The sequence below is a fragment of the Salvelinus sp. IW2-2015 genome, linkage group LG15 (assembly GCF_002910315.2).
Source record: "Salvelinus sp. IW2-2015 linkage group LG15, ASM291031v2, whole genome shotgun sequence".
NCBI classification, from domain to species: domain Eukaryota; kingdom Metazoa; phylum Chordata; class Actinopteri; order Salmoniformes; family Salmonidae; genus Salvelinus; species Salvelinus sp. IW2-2015.
The window spans coordinates 34,290,857-34,307,216 of NC_036855.1; the positions used below are offsets into that span (position 1 = coordinate 34,290,857).

Here is a 16,360-nt window from a genome sequence, read left to right on the forward strand (position 1 = left end):
CATATGGGCTATACTACTATCTCTGACCAAGTAACAATATAGCATAATGTTAAAATCCAAGGAAATGCTGTGAAAAGGGGACGATATCAAGGGACGATATCAAGGCCATGGTGGAAATTGTAACGTAGCTCAGCGAGGATTGCTATACTGCCCCCTCGGAATGGAAAGGCAGACTTCGACTACTCAGCCACCTCACACATCTGAGCCATGCGCTCCAATGGCCTCACAGTCACCATTCCACTTCTGACACCAACGTAGCGAACGGCACGGCAGGGAATCAAACCTGGGTGGCTGGCGGGAAAGGCAAACACCCTGCGCATTGCATCAATAGGGTTAACCCCATTTGGTGGGAATTTAACTTGGCTCATATAGTAAGGACCATTGCAGTATACATTGCAATACATTGCAACATCACAAAACAATTTGTTGTGAGTCCCTAAGCCATCATTACGGGGACAATATTAGCATTTCTAGCTCAAAGCAAATACTGTCATGATCCCTGGCATCCTACAGTATCTCCAAGCATTTACAGTAGTTCCAGGTCAGGAATCACGGTCTCTAGTTGAATGGGACAAATCTGGACATTTTCATGTTAGTTCTGCACACACTCTGTGCTCTTTTCCCAATTTCACACCCTTACATAAAAATATATTTAGATGAGAGAGGCACAGGACCGAGCGTTCGTGGTGTTAACATTTTCCCCCTGGTCTTTTGATCTGGCATCTGACAGCTGTSATTGATTAGAGCATTTGTTGACGATTACAGGAGGAGGTGGGTGGCGAGACACAGGTCATACGGACATCTCTCTCACGCACGCATCGCGTGCGCGCATCGCATGCGCCCACACAGGCACGCACACACAAACACACACTCACAGCCTCCTACCCCACATACCCTGCACCACATTCTAATAAGGGCTTGATGTGGGACAATACAATGCAGAAACGTGAGGTCTACATACTATCAACTTTTCTTCATATTACTTACTGTATGAAAAAARGGTTTCTTTCTGTATCCATGTGGCCCAAGGCCTCCGCAACATTCGGGAATGTTGCAGCTCCACGGTAATGGGGTGATAGTTGAAAAAATGATGTAAGCATCTACAGCCCATACCAGGGTAGTTACCTCCCTTCCGTTTTGATGTGGTTGGCCTGTATGTTTCCAGTTTGTTTGGGAACTCTAATCATTAGCGCAATGGTTGCCACATGGAATATCTGGTGGGCCTGTAATGGTTGCCTTTTGTCATTCCCTACCTCAGTCAGCCTGATAAGAATAGTCACTCGAAAACTACACTTGTTTTCTGTGCTCTGGGTTATCTTTCTTTTTACCATAACCTGTTACCTATGTAGACAGTATTAGTTCACATTCTGATGTGTGTATTTGTTGGATGTTTACCGAGTCAACCAGTTTTAGTTGCACACTTTAGTGATGGACATGAGAACATCTGGATACAGAGGAGGAAACGTCTCATTTTATTTTCTCTTATAGACATTAAAGGTGTAAAATAATGCAAATAAATGTTCACCTTCTTTCCACCTCCAGTTAAATATTACACAAAATAAATAATTTGCTTCAACACAGTCAGAACTTAGTGGTTAAGTATACATTATATATTCACTTTTGTCATGGTTTCAGGCTTAAAATGAGCACTAGGATCTTGCTCAAGAGTTTATTGCTGTTTTCGCATTTAATGATCTGTTAGCCCTTCTTCTTGATTTCCAAACCTGTTCAGATTATTGAAATGCGATTGAGAACCGTGAATAACAGTTTGTAACAAGTGTTTTGTACACACAAAACCAGTGCTTCCTCAGTTCATCCACTTGATGTGTGAAACAGCCTCCTACTTTGTCCCCCGAATGTCACGTCCTCCTTCAGTCCACCTCCTTCCAATGACTTGGCACAGAATAGAGTTTATGTTTCACCATGTGCCACAGAAAACACTGTCCATCCCCCAAACCAATAAACTATCTCAAGCAAAGTCAGAAGCAGCCCACTGGGCACAGCTGATTGAATCAGCGTTGCGCCACGTAATTTCAATGAAATCACATTGAACCAACGTGGAATAGACGTTGAATTGACGTCCGTGCCCAGTGGGAGGCAGCATCTGCGCAGTTAAGTAACTTCCTTAGACAAAATATGTATTTTAGTTCAGGTGCTCTCTGTCCAGATTAGAGCCCTTTCTTATCCTTAGTTGAAAGATTGTTCAGTGCTGAATTAGCTCTCCGACAGGGTCTAGTCCAGTGAAAAGCTCCTCATCATCACACCATGATGGGGAGGAAGTGTGTGGCCGTATTCTTCCTCCGTGTTTTCTTCCCTCTCAGTGGCCTCCCCTGGACACTCAGGCCCACAAACATCTGTCTCTTCTTGTTCCTCCACTCGGCTGAGGCGTAGGTGTTATAGCCGTTCTCTTCAATACGTTCCTTCAGTGTGCAGTCAATGCCAAACTCTTTCTGGAAGAACAAGGGACATTATTGGGTTACATTCACATATGTGTATTTGGTCATTGACTGAATCCATTTTATACTGATTCAACCATTTCCGGTTTTTGAAGTGCATACACTGGCAAAGGATGTAAAAATACCACCACTACAGTTAATCCAGTGGTGTACTGTTCATACAAGAGTTTAAATCAAAATATTTCCCGGTATTTATTCAACCTAATTCAATCTAATTAGCTAACTGATAACTCACTGGGTACACCACGTAATTCCAACGTGGAGAATTGGGTAATATTTGGTTAGTCGCTCTGGATAAGAGCGTCTGCTAAATGACTTAAATGTAAATGTAAATGGTTGATAGATTGATCAATTATATTACAACCTATTTTCAGCCACTCAAAAGACAGCCAAAAGTTTGTTTAATTCCCAATGTGTTGTCACTATGCTTTCAGCAATCTAAAAGCACAACGAAATTCCAATCGAAAATCAAATGTCCGATTTTTCTTTTAGTTGTCACCTAAATGTGTTATTACTGCGCGTTCAACCATTTTAAAAGCACAACAAAGTTCAAATGGGAATACAACGTTAGATATTTTGTATATTTGTACAACAACTTAATGTGTTAACATTGTGCTTCATCTAATAGCGTAACCAAATGACCTGGATTGCAATTGAGATTATTTAAGTACATAAATGCAAGTGGTCAACGGAGTTTGAGATTCTGCGCATATTATTATATACATTTTGCGTGCTTTTTTTGCGTGACATTTGCGTGCTATCTTGAGCATGCAGCTTTCTATGATTACATAAGAAGACATGTATTGTTACAGTAACCTCAGAATGTGGCACGGGATGTGTTGAATAAATACTGTTACATTATTGTATTACAAAAGTAATATTGAATTGTGTTTGGTTAACAATGCAACCAAATATCAACGTTTAAAGGAGATGTATCTACTGCTTGGGTAGTCCCATCTGAGCAACTGGCTTAGTCCTATTCTTTAACTTTTATTTTTGGTTGAGATTGAGGCCTGAATCCAACGTATACTTTTTTWAACTGGTCAACAAGTTAATAGACTATTTACTGTATGTCAAAAGTGATACTTGAATTGTGTTTGGTTGTCAACGCAACCAAATAGSAACATTTGAAGGATATGTGTCCTTGGATARTTCTGTCTGTGCCACTGTGTCTGGCTTACTTCCAGTTTGTCTACAAATGAATAATTGAAATGGTGGATTCATTCAAACCAAACATCTAAGCTAATTAATAGGATTAAATTAAATTAAATCTAACTTTAAATGCACTTTAAATACAGTTATATTCTTTAACTTCGATTTTTGGTTTGGATGGAGATGTGAATCCAACATATTTGTATTACTAACTTGTAGTGTTYCTTTTGAAATCAACCAAAGCTTAAAATCCTAGGCCTAGACCTATTGTCTAGTTTTAGTTGAACACTGGGTTGAATTTAAACAATAGCTATTGATGACTTCCCAAATGCTGTATAGGCCTAAATAGCATCATTGATGATACATGATTGAAAATATATGGTTACATCTAATTTGCTCTCTTAAACCCACGCTTGGGAATGACTATGATAGCAACAGTGAATCTATTAAGTGGAGATTTCTTAACAATCATTCTCACAAAAGCGCATTGGTAACAGTCAGTGATAAATATCAAAGCTAGGCTTGGTTAAAACCCTGGATGGGAGACTAAAGGGTAGCTGTAGATATATCAACTGCCCAGTAGGAGGTGCTGACCAGCATTTTGTTTCTTTCTTATAGTGGATATTGAGTTGAAGATCTGACATTGTTTCAAAGGTACAAATTCAACACATTTTATACAATGTTGGTCAATGTTGAAAATGAATCACTATGATGGCATAATCCTGCGGTTGAAATTTCATCTCAAAACAACAGTTGATGGCTTTTTTCAAATCCAATATATTTTCCACATAGTTTCCACGTCACGATACGTTGAAAAGTTCAGTTGAAAACAACATTGATTTTGCCCAGTGGGAACCAATTCAACKTAGTCAAGATGTACCAGAGGGGTACACTCAATATAAATGGTTAATTATTCAAATCAGTGATAAATGTGATGTAATCTAACGTCTGTGTCACTTAGAACTATAGTCATGACTTGCTGACTTCCAATTTMGTCTGTAAATGCTCGTGTGCTCTTAGCACTTTTCATGGTTTCCACCGCACCATTGGTTAAACGTGAAAGCAGCTACATAGTTAAACAATCTTGTGATAAAGACTGAAGAATCTATGGGGATCTCTTTGAGGCTTGTTGAATGACCTCTGACACGGATACTGACCGCTCCATACAGCTCTCCCTTGGTGCTGATAGCCAGGTAGTAGTTACTGCCCAGTCCTTTGATAGCCACCACGCCCACATCCACTGATGTGATCTCCAGAATACCTGAGAATAAACACAAAAAAACACCTTCTTATAAGCCATTTATAATCATCATGACCATTTGTAGAGGGGAGGATTTTAAGGGACATCAGAGGCAGGGGAAATAGAAGCTAGTGTTCTGGATCGGCTGTAGTCACATACACGGCAGATAAGAGTTTGTAAAACAGTCAGCAGTCTGCCTGCCCCTCCTGACTGAGGAAGACAAAGGCCCAGCCACCAGCTGTGTCAGATATAGGGAAATGGACAGATCTATATGGTCCATGGACRGCAGCACAGACTGTCAAGTGAGGCGACAGGATTCCATCCATTGTTACCCAAGCCAAGCCCATCAATAATTGACACATTAAATGTTCCGGCTAGAGCCTTTCTTAAGACAACACATTGGCTGGATGTGTTTGAGAAAGCCTCWAGGTGAAATTGTGTGGGTTCATAGCCAACTAGGTGCCAGGTAGCCTAGCAGTTGGAGCATTGGACCAGTAACCAAAAAGTTGCTAGTTCAAATCCTAGAGCCAACTAGGTGAAAAATCTGTCGATCTGCCTTTGAGCAAGGCACCTAACGATGCACTATGTAGAAATCCATTTCCCAGTGGCTAAAATTTGTATAGTTTGCCTAATTTCTGTTTGTGACAAAAAACAAGCAAGAATAGCGCACATAGAACAGATCTACCACTTCTTAGACTTTCTTTCAATGAGAATGACAGAGCTATAACTCATAGTTCTATGTGACTTTTGTTGGGTCTCCCAAAAAGTTACATATTGCAGCTTTAACCCTAATTGCTCCAGGGTCGCATCAATAATGGCAGGGGAAGTGGGATATTCAAAAAACACATTTCAATTTCACACCACACACTTGTACAGGTTGTTCATGTGTGAAAAAGGGCAGATATCAACAGGACAGATATCAACAGGGAAGATATCAACAGGGCAGATATCAACAGGGCAGATATCAACAGGACAGGTATCAACAGGGCAGATATCAACAGGGCAGATATCAACAGGACAGGTATCAACAGGACAGATATCAACAGGACAGATATCAACAGGACAGATATCAACAGGACAGGTATCAGCACCCCCTATTTGAACTGTCATGCTACTTATGGTGCTCAGTAGATACATAAAATACTCTAGTTAATAGTCAGAGAAAATCCTAAAGAACCTCTTCAACTGTAGGGTAGAGTTTTCATCCATCCATCCATCCATCCTTGATTTCATCCAAATAAGCTTGCTTCATCTACATTCCCTCTACACAAAACAACAGACTTCAACTTAACTCATTTTTTWWTTTTTWWTTTATTTAACCAGGCAAATAAGTTAAGAACAAATTCTTATTTACAATGACGGCCTACCCCGGCCAATTGTGTGCTGCCCTATGGGACTTCCAATCACAGCCGGATCTGATACAACCTGGAGTAGAACCAGGGACTGTAATGACACCTCTTGCACTGAGATGCAGTGTCTTAGACCACTGCGCCACTCGGGAGCCCAGTCATGTGGGGAATCCTAGGCTGGTTTTATCTTGCTCTTGATACCATGTCTTCTTTTGAGTTTTTTTGAYTGATTTCATGTCAATGCTAATATGGCAAAAAATGTGCTAGCTAGCTAAACAACAACTGTAACGATGTATTTGAAGAACAACATGTACTGATTGTGCAAATGAATTTATCTTCTCAAACATTTGGAGACTAAATATAGTTCACATATACCAACCTGTCTGTTTTGCCCCATAGCTGCGCACGCATCCATTTATTTCTATAGGTGATTTATTCGTAATGAACGATATCAGAAAAATGTCCATGATAGGTGGATCAGTTTGGTCGGTGTCGATAATTTCCTATTTATCATCCCAGCTCTACCGAATGATGTAGACCTCACTGCCACAAGGTCATTTCTTTTGGGGGGGCAGCTAATTTCATTAGTCAGCTATGAAATTAGTAGATAGAATTGGAGTTGATCAAATAACATTACTTGCATAATTTCTAATCCCCTTTTTTATACATGATGTGGAGACAGGGATGTAAATCACTGTATATTTTAGAGGGCACTTTTTTTCAGGTMACCTGCCTCTTCAAGTCTTCACACAGTACCTTTTTAGACGGTCTGACAACAAGACAGGGAGTTGGGACAGGGACACAGGCAGCCACACAAGCACTCATCAGGGAGAGGAAGGAGGGGAACCATGCCATCGTCATGACAACTCCCTACAGTTCATACTCCCTAGCTGTATGTGTGTGTGCGCGTGTGTGTGTGTTGCAAGATAGGATAACAACACCACACAGGAAATGGGAAGAAGAAGTCAAGGAGTGAGGCATAAAATCAAACGTGCCATGGGAAACAGAGAGGGGTCATTAACACACACCAGCATCAGATTAGATAAATGTGTGTGTGTGTGTTTGTGTGTGTGTGTGCGTGTGTGGATGATAAATGGGCTCTCTGGTCAAAGGACATATTAGGAAGCTRTATCTCTCTGACCTCTGATACTACGAGCACAATTAATAACCTCAGCTGTCTACAACAACAGCATGCTATGGTTACTAGGGTATAATTCAACCTTTTCGAATGGCTTTTAGGTAACCAGAATATTTGCACTGTGAATTGGTGGCCTACATACCAAACGAGCCAAACTGTTCATACATAAATGTMATATGCAATTGTTATAATCCTCATGCCAAATGTAATGTTTGTACCATGTTTTGTGCTGCTACCATGTTGTGTTGCTACCATGTTAGTGTTATGTTGTGTTGCTTCCCATGCTGGGTTGTCATGTGTTGCTGCCTTGCTATGTTGTTGTCTTAGGTCTCTCTTTATGTAGTGTTGTGTTTTCTCTCCTGTCGTGATGTGTGTTTTGTCCTATATTTATATTTTATTTATTTTACATTTTTAATCCCAACCCCTGTCCCTGCAGGAGGGCTTTTGGTAGGCTGTCATTGTAAATAAGAATTTGTTCTTAACTGACTTGCCTAGTTAAATAAAGGTTACATTTAAAAAATGAAAATGACAGCTTCTTCAAATTATATTAGTCACATGTGCCGAATACAACAGGTGTACAACAGATTTGGACATTACAGTGAAATGCTTACTTACAAGCCCCTAACCAACAATGCAGTCTAACAAATATGAATAAGAATAAGAAATTAAAGTAACAAGTAGTTAAAGAGCAGCAGTAAAATAACAATAGCAAGACTATATACAGGGGGTACCGTTACAGAGTCAATGTGTGGGGGAAACGGTTAGTCGAGGTAATTGAGGTAATATGTACATGTAGGTAGAGTTATTAAAGCAGAGATAATAGCAAATAGTAGCAGCGGCATAAAAGGGGGTGGGGGGGGTAATGCAAATAGTCTGGGTAGCCATTTCATTAGATGTTCAGGAGACTTATGGTTTGGGGGTAGAAGCTGTTTAGAAGCCTCTTGGACCTAGACTTGGCGCTCTGGTACCGCTTGCTGTGAGTTAGCAGAGAAAACAGTCTATGACTAGGGTGGCTGGAGTCTTTGACAATTTTTAGGGCCTTTCTCTGACACCACCTGGTATAGAGGTCCTGGATGGCAGGAAGGTTGGCCCCAKTGATGTACTGGGCCGTACGCACTACCCTCTGTAGTGCCTTGCGGTCGGAAGCTGAGCAGTTGCCATACTYGGCAGTGATGCAACCAGTCAGGATGCTCTCGATGGTGCAGCTGTAGAACCTTTTGAGGATCTGAGGACCCATGTCAAATTTTTTCAGTCTCCTGAGGGGGAATAGGTTTTATTGTGCCCTCTTTACGACTGTCTTGGTGTGCTTGGACCATGTTAATTTGTTGGKGATCAAGGAACTTGAAGCTCTCAACCTGCTCCACTACAGCCCCATCGATGAGAATGGGGGCATGCTCGGTCCTCCTGTTCCTGTAGTCCACAATCATCTCCTTTGTCTTGGTCACGTTGCATGAGAGGTTGTTGTCCTGGCACCACACGACCAGGTCTCTGACCTCCTCCCTATAGGTTGTCCCTATCCTCCCTATAGGTTGTCCCTATCGTTGTCGGTGATCAGGCCTACCACTGTTGTGTCATCGGCAAACTTAATGATGGTGTTGGAGTTGATGGTGGTGTTGGAGCCTGGCCATGCAGTCAGGAGTGAACAGGGAGTACAGGAGGGGACTGAGCACGCACCCCAGGGTGGCCCCTGTGTTGAGGATCAGCGTGGTGGATATGTTGCTACCTACCCTTACCACGTGGGGGCGGCCCGTCAGGAAGTCCAGGATCCAGTTGCAGAGGGAGGTGTTTAGTCCCAGGGTCCTTAGCTTATTGATGAGCTTTAAGGGCACTATGGTGTTGAACGCTGAGCTTTAGTCAATGAATTGCATTCTCACATAGGTGTTCMTTTTGTCCAGGTGGGAAAGGGCAGTATGGAGGGCAATAGAGATTGCATCATCTGTGGATCTGTTAGGATGGTATGCAAATTGGAGTGGGTCTAGGGTTTCTGGGATAATGGTGTTGATGTGAGCCATGACCAGCCTTTCAAAGCACGTCATGGCTACAGATGTGAGTGCTACGAGTCGGTAGTCATTTAGGCAGGTTACCTTAGTGTTCTTGGGCACAGGGACTATGGTGGTCTGSTTAAAACATGTTGGTATTACAGACTCGGACAGGGAGAGGCTGAAAATGTCAGTGAAGACACTTGCCAGTTGGTCAGCGCATGCTCGCAGTACACGTCCTGGTAATCCATCTGGCCATGTGGCCTTGTGAATTTTGACCTGTTTAAAGGTCTTACTCACATCGGCTGCGGACAGCGTTATCACACAGTCGTCCGGAACAACTGATGCTCTCATGCATGTTTCAGTGTTATTTGCCTCGAAGCGAGCATAGAAGTAGTTTAGCTCGTCTGGTAGGCTCGTGTCACTGGGCAGCTCTCGGCTGTGCTTCCCTATGTAGTCTGTAATSGTTTGCAAGCCCTGACACATTCGACCAGCGTCGGAGCCGGTGTAGTATGATTTGATCTTAGTCCTGTATTGACACTTTGCCTGATTGATGGTTCATCGGAGGGCATAGCGGGATTTCTTATAARCTTCCGGGTTAGAATCCCACTCTTTGAAAGCAGCAGCTCTAGCCTTTAGCTCAGWGTGGATGTTGCCTGTAATCCATGGCTTCTGGTTGTGGTATGTACGTACAGTTACTGTGGGGACGACGTYATCGATGAACTTATTGATGAAGCCAATGACTGATGTGGTGTACTACTCAATACCATAGGAAGAATCCCAGAACATATTCTAGTCTGTGCTAGCAAAACAGTCCTGTAGCTTAGCATCTGCTTCAACTGACCTCTTTTTTATTGACCGAGTCACTGGTGCTTCCTGCTTTTAKTTTTTCTTGTAAGCAGGAATCAGGATAGAATTATGGTCAGATTTGCCAAATGGAGGGCGAGGGAGAGCTTTRTACGCTTCTCTGTGTGTGGAGTAAAGGTGGTYATTTTTGTGACATTTAAAAAAAGATATAACCCTAAAAACGTATCTAATTTCAAACTTGTCAGCCAACCCGCCCTATAGACGGGCTGGCTGACAAGTTTGAAATGAGATATGTTTGCTAATATGTGTGATTGTTAATGGGACTATTGACAGCTACAACATTCAAAGTAGTAGTCATTTTTAGGGTTATATATAAAAAAATATTGTGGGGCACTTTAATATTATAAACTTATCGTTAAATGTATCGTTACCATGATACTTCAGTACATTTACAGTGATATGGATTTTTGTCCATATCGCCCAGCTCTACCGTTAGGTGAAGTGGTGGTGGGGACTATGACACAACGGCCATTGAAGATCTGAGAGTTGCTTCTGTAAGGGATCAGGTGTCCGGTATCGTGTGAGGATGTAAGACTATCTAAGGTCGTCTCTGGCCCCTCTGTAAACATGCTAGGGATGAAAGAAGAAAGAACAGAGGAGAACAGAGGCCATGACAGAGAGACAGGGAGATGAGGATTATAAATAACTTAATGACCACTGATCAAAGACACACGCCCGGGGCTGGGGCGAGACGGCTCTTATAAAGTTTGAGCACACACACACACACACAAAGAGTCTCCCCCCCACACAAACATAGAGTATACATTGTACACATCACGTACACACACCCATTCGGATGTAGGATCTTAATTGGATCACTCTTTCGTTGCTGAGAATTTCCCTGCAGRAAATGCAAACTTGTAGTATATTCAAGGTTTMAAAAGGCTTTCATAGTTTGTAATTTCCACTTTAAAATGTCATTTGCCCTAACAAAAAATGTAGCAAACCCCTTAAAAAATGTCCATTAATTATAATCCACATAATAATTATAATTTCCTGTTGCTGCAGGATCATTTTCCTGCTGTAGCAAACTGGCTCAAATTAAAGCCCCCCATCTCTATGCATGAACACACACACACACACACACACACACACACACACACACACACACACACACACACACACAACACACACCAACACACACACACACACACACACACACACACACACACACACACACACACACACACACACACACACACTTTATAGTATTTCCCACCTGTACCACTCAGTCTGTGATGATTAATGTCTACTTGCTCACTTAGGAATGATATCCACAATGCCACAAAACAAAGCCATTAGGAGAAATGTGTTTTTCATTCAACATACTACACATTACGACACCCAGCACCAATGTGACACCTGTGTGTTGTGTAGTGGTTTTCTGATACACCACGCATAAAAACATGGCCCTGGGTCAACCCACACATTTCCATCTGTTTATTTAGGGAAATATTTGTTGTTGCATACTGATTCTTTTTCCTAATGTGTGGCTCATTTGATACGCTCTGTTTGTAGTTACTACAGTAAATGGTGCGTTAGGGTCGAAGGGTGCAGACAATGCCAATGTGAATTAAAGGTGGATTTTCCACAGTGGTTGCCAAGTTCAGTGTGTTTTGCAGTTTTCATTGTTATTCTTGGTAACTGGAAGTTTACTCTATGAAAAATATGTGTTGTCTCAGAAATATTTTGACAGAGCTTACAGTACAGATACGGTAGACTGCTTGATTTAAAATGAGGAAAAATATACTTAGAGATCTGGAACCATTCGAACTGTATTGTCATGTTGAAATATGGGATGGATGGAAACATAAATCAGCTGTTAAGCAGATGAGGACCACATTGAATGTAATTAGTTTGTTCATATCCTTCCTCTATCCACGTCCATAAACAACTTTACATCTCTATCTCAGTGTCCCTGAGAGTACTGGCTGTGGTTTCCCTTCTGTGGGGCACGCACGCACGCGCACACACACACACACACACACACACAGACACACACACACACACACACACACACACACACACACACACACACACACACACACACACAGACACACACACACACACACACACACACACACACACACACACACCACACACAGACACACACACACACACACACACACACACACACACACACACACACACACACACACACACACACAGAGAGAGCAAGTGGGGACCATGTCAGGCCAAGTCCGTTGGCGCCTCAGCACACATGGCCCCTGGCAGAGAGAGAGAGAGACACACAGACACGTTTGGTGGCCTCCTATATTTGCCTCCTGCGCTCTTGACAGGCTGGGCTCATACTCACACAATCCCAGTTTGGGGTAATTAGACTAATCCGTCTGCCGCCACACATCTGTTAGTGCCTCAGTTAGCACTGCTAGAGTCCACCATTACCCGTCCCAGTAACAACGTACAATTCATTAGAAATGCTTTAGGTTGTTCAAATTTGGTGAAATGTAACAATGTATAGCAAATTAGGTTATCGATAAGCACATTTTTTGTTACTCTGCATGCCGGCTAGCTTGTATAGCTTTATACCCATGTGCTTATTTTAGCAAAGCTCCATTTCCGGGGTTTCCATTCCAGCCCCCTCTCTCTGTAAGCTCCCAGCAGAATCCCAGCATGATGGAGTGCCATGTGGGACAGTTTTGCACTGGCATCCATATAAATCTGTGGGAGGTTGGATACAGGCTCTTAAACAGAGCAGGGTCCTCACAGGGCCATGGGCAGCCCCCAAAACCACCACCTCTACATCTGTAGAGATCTGTGCTAGCAAGGTTGGTATTTCAAACCCCAAAACAGTTGTTTCCCTTCTATTGCTGCACTGTTGTAACCAGGGTTCAAAGGTCGGGTCTCAGCCTTGCACACAAACAAACTTGACGTAAACCATATCTCTAAAGAGGAGAAATAAGAATGACTGACTAGTGAGAGAGTGAGGGATGTTTAAAAAAAAATCTAAACTGGTAACATTGTCTCCAGATATGCTTTTGTAGTGCATAAACATAATCATGATTTAACATATCTATGGAAAGATTACCAAAACTTTAACTCAACATATTTCATGGGATTGCTCCTAGCAAGAACAAGCACACAGATTTAGTTTAGGAAATGGCCTTTTCTAGTTTTATTCATACAGTATATCGGTTCTATGTTATTGTTTTCTATCAACCCGGAGTGTTTAACTAGGCATTACCACAGAACCAGTGCCAAAAACCTGATCTAGTGCCATTTCAAGGGCCTACAAAGGACATCCTCCCTGGGATCATGTCTAGGACATCCTCCCAGGGATCATGTCTAGCCCCTGGTCCAGAGCAGAAACTAGAGCTGCTCTTCTGTAGTATCCCTTTCCCTGTGAACCTGATCATGGGCCATATAATCCACACACACTGTCCCCAGTCCCCCCTAGGACACGGCTTTGTGACAGCACCACCATTGATACTGAACACTCGTAGCTTTGATGTGACCACAATGACGTTAACCATGTCATTCATGAATTAGTACCCCCCCCCCTCCCCTACCACTGCATTCATACTCAACCCAAAGATAAACTAGGTCATCTTTTGCAAATGCTTAGTAATATATACAACAGAATATTACTAATATATACTACTAGTACTAGTATTATAGCCTAGAAATGTAAAGAATTGTGAGGAGTAATGGTGAGAGATAATTGACAGGTTCAATAGGTTTACACGTACTATAGCGTCAAGTTGAACCCACCAACCATCTTAGTAAAGACATTGCTAGCCTGGCTGTTGTACTATTTCACAAATACCCGAAAGGGGCCCATTGAAATTCATTGCATTTTTGCCTCACTGTCAAATAAAGACAGTTTAAAGTCTATAAATACATTTATATAAAAGTGTARAGTCTATAAAGACATTTCTGTCATATTCTTGTCAAAACAAACACCATTAGTGGCATTTGTACATCCCTTACTGTTTCCCATAAGTGTCTTTGATTGAATGTGTGGTTAAGAACTCCCAGGAGAAACGTTAGAGTACCATATACCGGGGATGGGGGGTGGTAGGTGTGGTGGGTGGGTGGAGGTTGTAGTTTAAGTGGGCACATGTGCCGCTGGTTCCTTGGCTTCTACATCCGAACACACACCCACTTGAGCATGTGAGTGCCCGCACACAGATAGGCTCACACACGTAGCTAATTGGGAAGTGGGTTGATAGAAAGTTATTTTTTCTCCCAGTGATCACTGAGAACACTAAGTAAAAAGAGCTGCAGTGAAGACGGCAACAAAGTGCTTAGACATACTGGCCATGCTACACCGTTTACAATAGGATATTCAGGCACAACAATTTGGCGTGAGTAAAAAAACATCCCCATTTATGTTACTGTACCTGTGTGAATGTATCAGATCACATTCACATGATACTGCAGTGATCAGAAACCAGACGGTATCGGCATTATGTAGCAGACTGGCTGTGTGTGAGAGAGTCACAGAGCATGGTAGTGATTGACGTTTCCTCTCCTTCCCCCAGTCCTGCTCCTGTCTAGTTGTTATCAGCGCTATTTACCCTGGGCAGTGAATAATGACAGATAACAGGTTGGTAATCTATTCCTCCCTTGTCCTGTTTTAGCCATCTGAGATCTACCATCATTGTGCTGAATGTTTGGAGAGGCCAGATATCACAAGGATGTTTGCTAGAGACGGAAAAAGGAGCTTTTAATCAGGAATGTGAACTAAACTAAAAGGTTTAACATCTGTGAACTGCTCGGAGACAAATCTTGCCATTTTGATTCAACATACAGTATTTGAAATGATCAATGCAAAAAAAATGTTATTCTGTAAAATCCTTCAACTCAAGTCAATCATTTGAATTTGTTTCCTTTTTTTCTGTAATTTGTATGATGTTCTGTAGTGAAGACCGTGCCAGAAGGTTTGAGAAAGCTTAAACAACACAATGGTTAATTTTGAATACACTATGGTTGAACCTCTGTTTCCCCCTCTTTCACTTTCCTACAAATTGAAAAACATACTCTTGTGGTTACTTACTGAGTGGGTCATCTTTACTCTTGGTCCCGTTGACTCGGCCATTCTTATCGATCCGCAGGAAGAACTTCTGGAAGGAGAAGAGCTTTCTCCGCCGCACATCTCCCTGCAGGTGGTTGTAGCTGCGTACATGCCTCCCAAGTGGACCCCCTGTCCTTCCTAAGGGATCCCCAGTCTGCCCAGTCCCTCCAATCCTGGACCCAGCCAGGGAACTGTTCACTGGGGCACTAAGAGTGCTGTTGGGGCTGTGGGGCTGGTTCCTGCCTCTGTAGAGAGGTTGATGACAGACAACCAAAGGGATAGAAAGGGAGAGCAGCAGTGCTAGCAGCAGAGACAGTGACAGGCTGGAAAAGGAGGACCCAGAGATGGAGCTGGAGCCAGACCTTAGCCCAGACCCAGAACCAGACCTAAACCTGGAGCCAGACCTAAACCAAGACCCAGAGGTGGACCAGGCAGAGGCAGCCTTACTCCCTCCAGCAGCCCATGTGCTCATGGTAGAGTGGTTTGGGGAGGACTGGAATCAGCCTCACAGCCTGGGACATGCTGCTGGGGACAGGGTAGGCTGGGAGGGCAGGGAGGGGAGTCCTCCTGGGAAATGGGGCTATCTGATACCTTTTCTACCAGGTCTCGACGCAAAAAGAGATGTCCTTCTGTTCCTCCTGTTTTCTGGTAGCTCGAGCAGTTACTGTCCTGAAAGTCAATGAATTCCAATGACAAATCTGAAGTGTCCTCTCTTTCACGTTTCTTCCTATACAGATGTCCAGGTAGATAAATAAAAACAAAAAACACCCACCTTATTTTTACCAGTGCATATACTGTCAGTGTATTCCAATGACAAATCAAGCAGCTGTCCTATGTCCCACTGACTTTAATTCCAAACCAGAGTTCCTCAGATGATTGCTCCAATAATGAAAGGTCCACTGATATAGGACCGTTCTGCTATAACACTTTCTCCAGGTTCATCCCTCAAGTCTCAAACATTCAACAGCTCATTGCTGCCAGATACCCTCCACGGATTTCCAGATTTCACAAAGAAGGTCAAATACATTTGAGTGTGAAATCCTCCGCTGCTCTCTCCTCTCTTTCCGTGGATGAGTGTGGAGTGGACTCTCTCTCTCTCCCGCTCTCTACAGTGGCTCCACCTTCACTGAGGTGACAGGCT

General features: G+C 42.6%; 1 protein-coding gene and 1 long non-coding RNA gene across 2 annotated transcripts; one reads left to right on the forward strand and one right to left on the reverse strand.

Annotated features, from left to right (window-relative positions):
• Window positions 1-1,449: 1,449 nt before the first annotated feature.
• On the reverse strand, window positions 1,450-15,697 carry LOC111973815 (fibroblast growth factor 10-like). The gene is made up of 3 exons (XM_024001230.2): window positions 15,202-15,697; window positions 4,766-4,869; window positions 1,450-2,450 (listed from the first exon to the last, which is right to left on the reverse strand). Exons 1-3 carry the CDS (start codon window positions 15,689-15,691, stop codon window positions 2,259-2,261), a joined length of 786 nt encoding a protein of 261 aa, XP_023856998.1. The 5' UTR covers window positions 15,692-15,697; the 3' UTR covers window positions 1,450-2,258.
• Window positions 14,405-15,922, forward strand: LOC111973816 (uncharacterized). The gene is made up of 3 exons (XR_002878646.2): window positions 14,405-14,509; window positions 14,687-14,751; window positions 15,260-15,922. It is a non-coding gene; the product is annotated as an uncharacterized lncRNA (long non-coding RNA).
• Window positions 15,923-16,360: the final 438 nt, after the last annotated feature.

Bases quoted from the DNA above. Each gene is read 5' to 3' on its own strand.
- LOC111973815 (XM_024001230.2), bottom strand. From the start codon at position 15,691: ATGAGCACATGGGCTGCTGGAGGGAGTAAGGCTGCCTCTGCCTGGTCC. The intron at 4,870-15,201 runs GTAAGTAACCAC...GTTTATTCTCAG, and splicing joins GAGTAAAGATGACCCACTCA to GTATTCTGGAGATCACATCA. The intron at 2,451-4,765 runs GTCAGTATCCGT...TTGTTCTTCCAG, and splicing joins AGGGAGAGCTGTATGGAGCG to AAAGAGTTTGGCATTGACTG.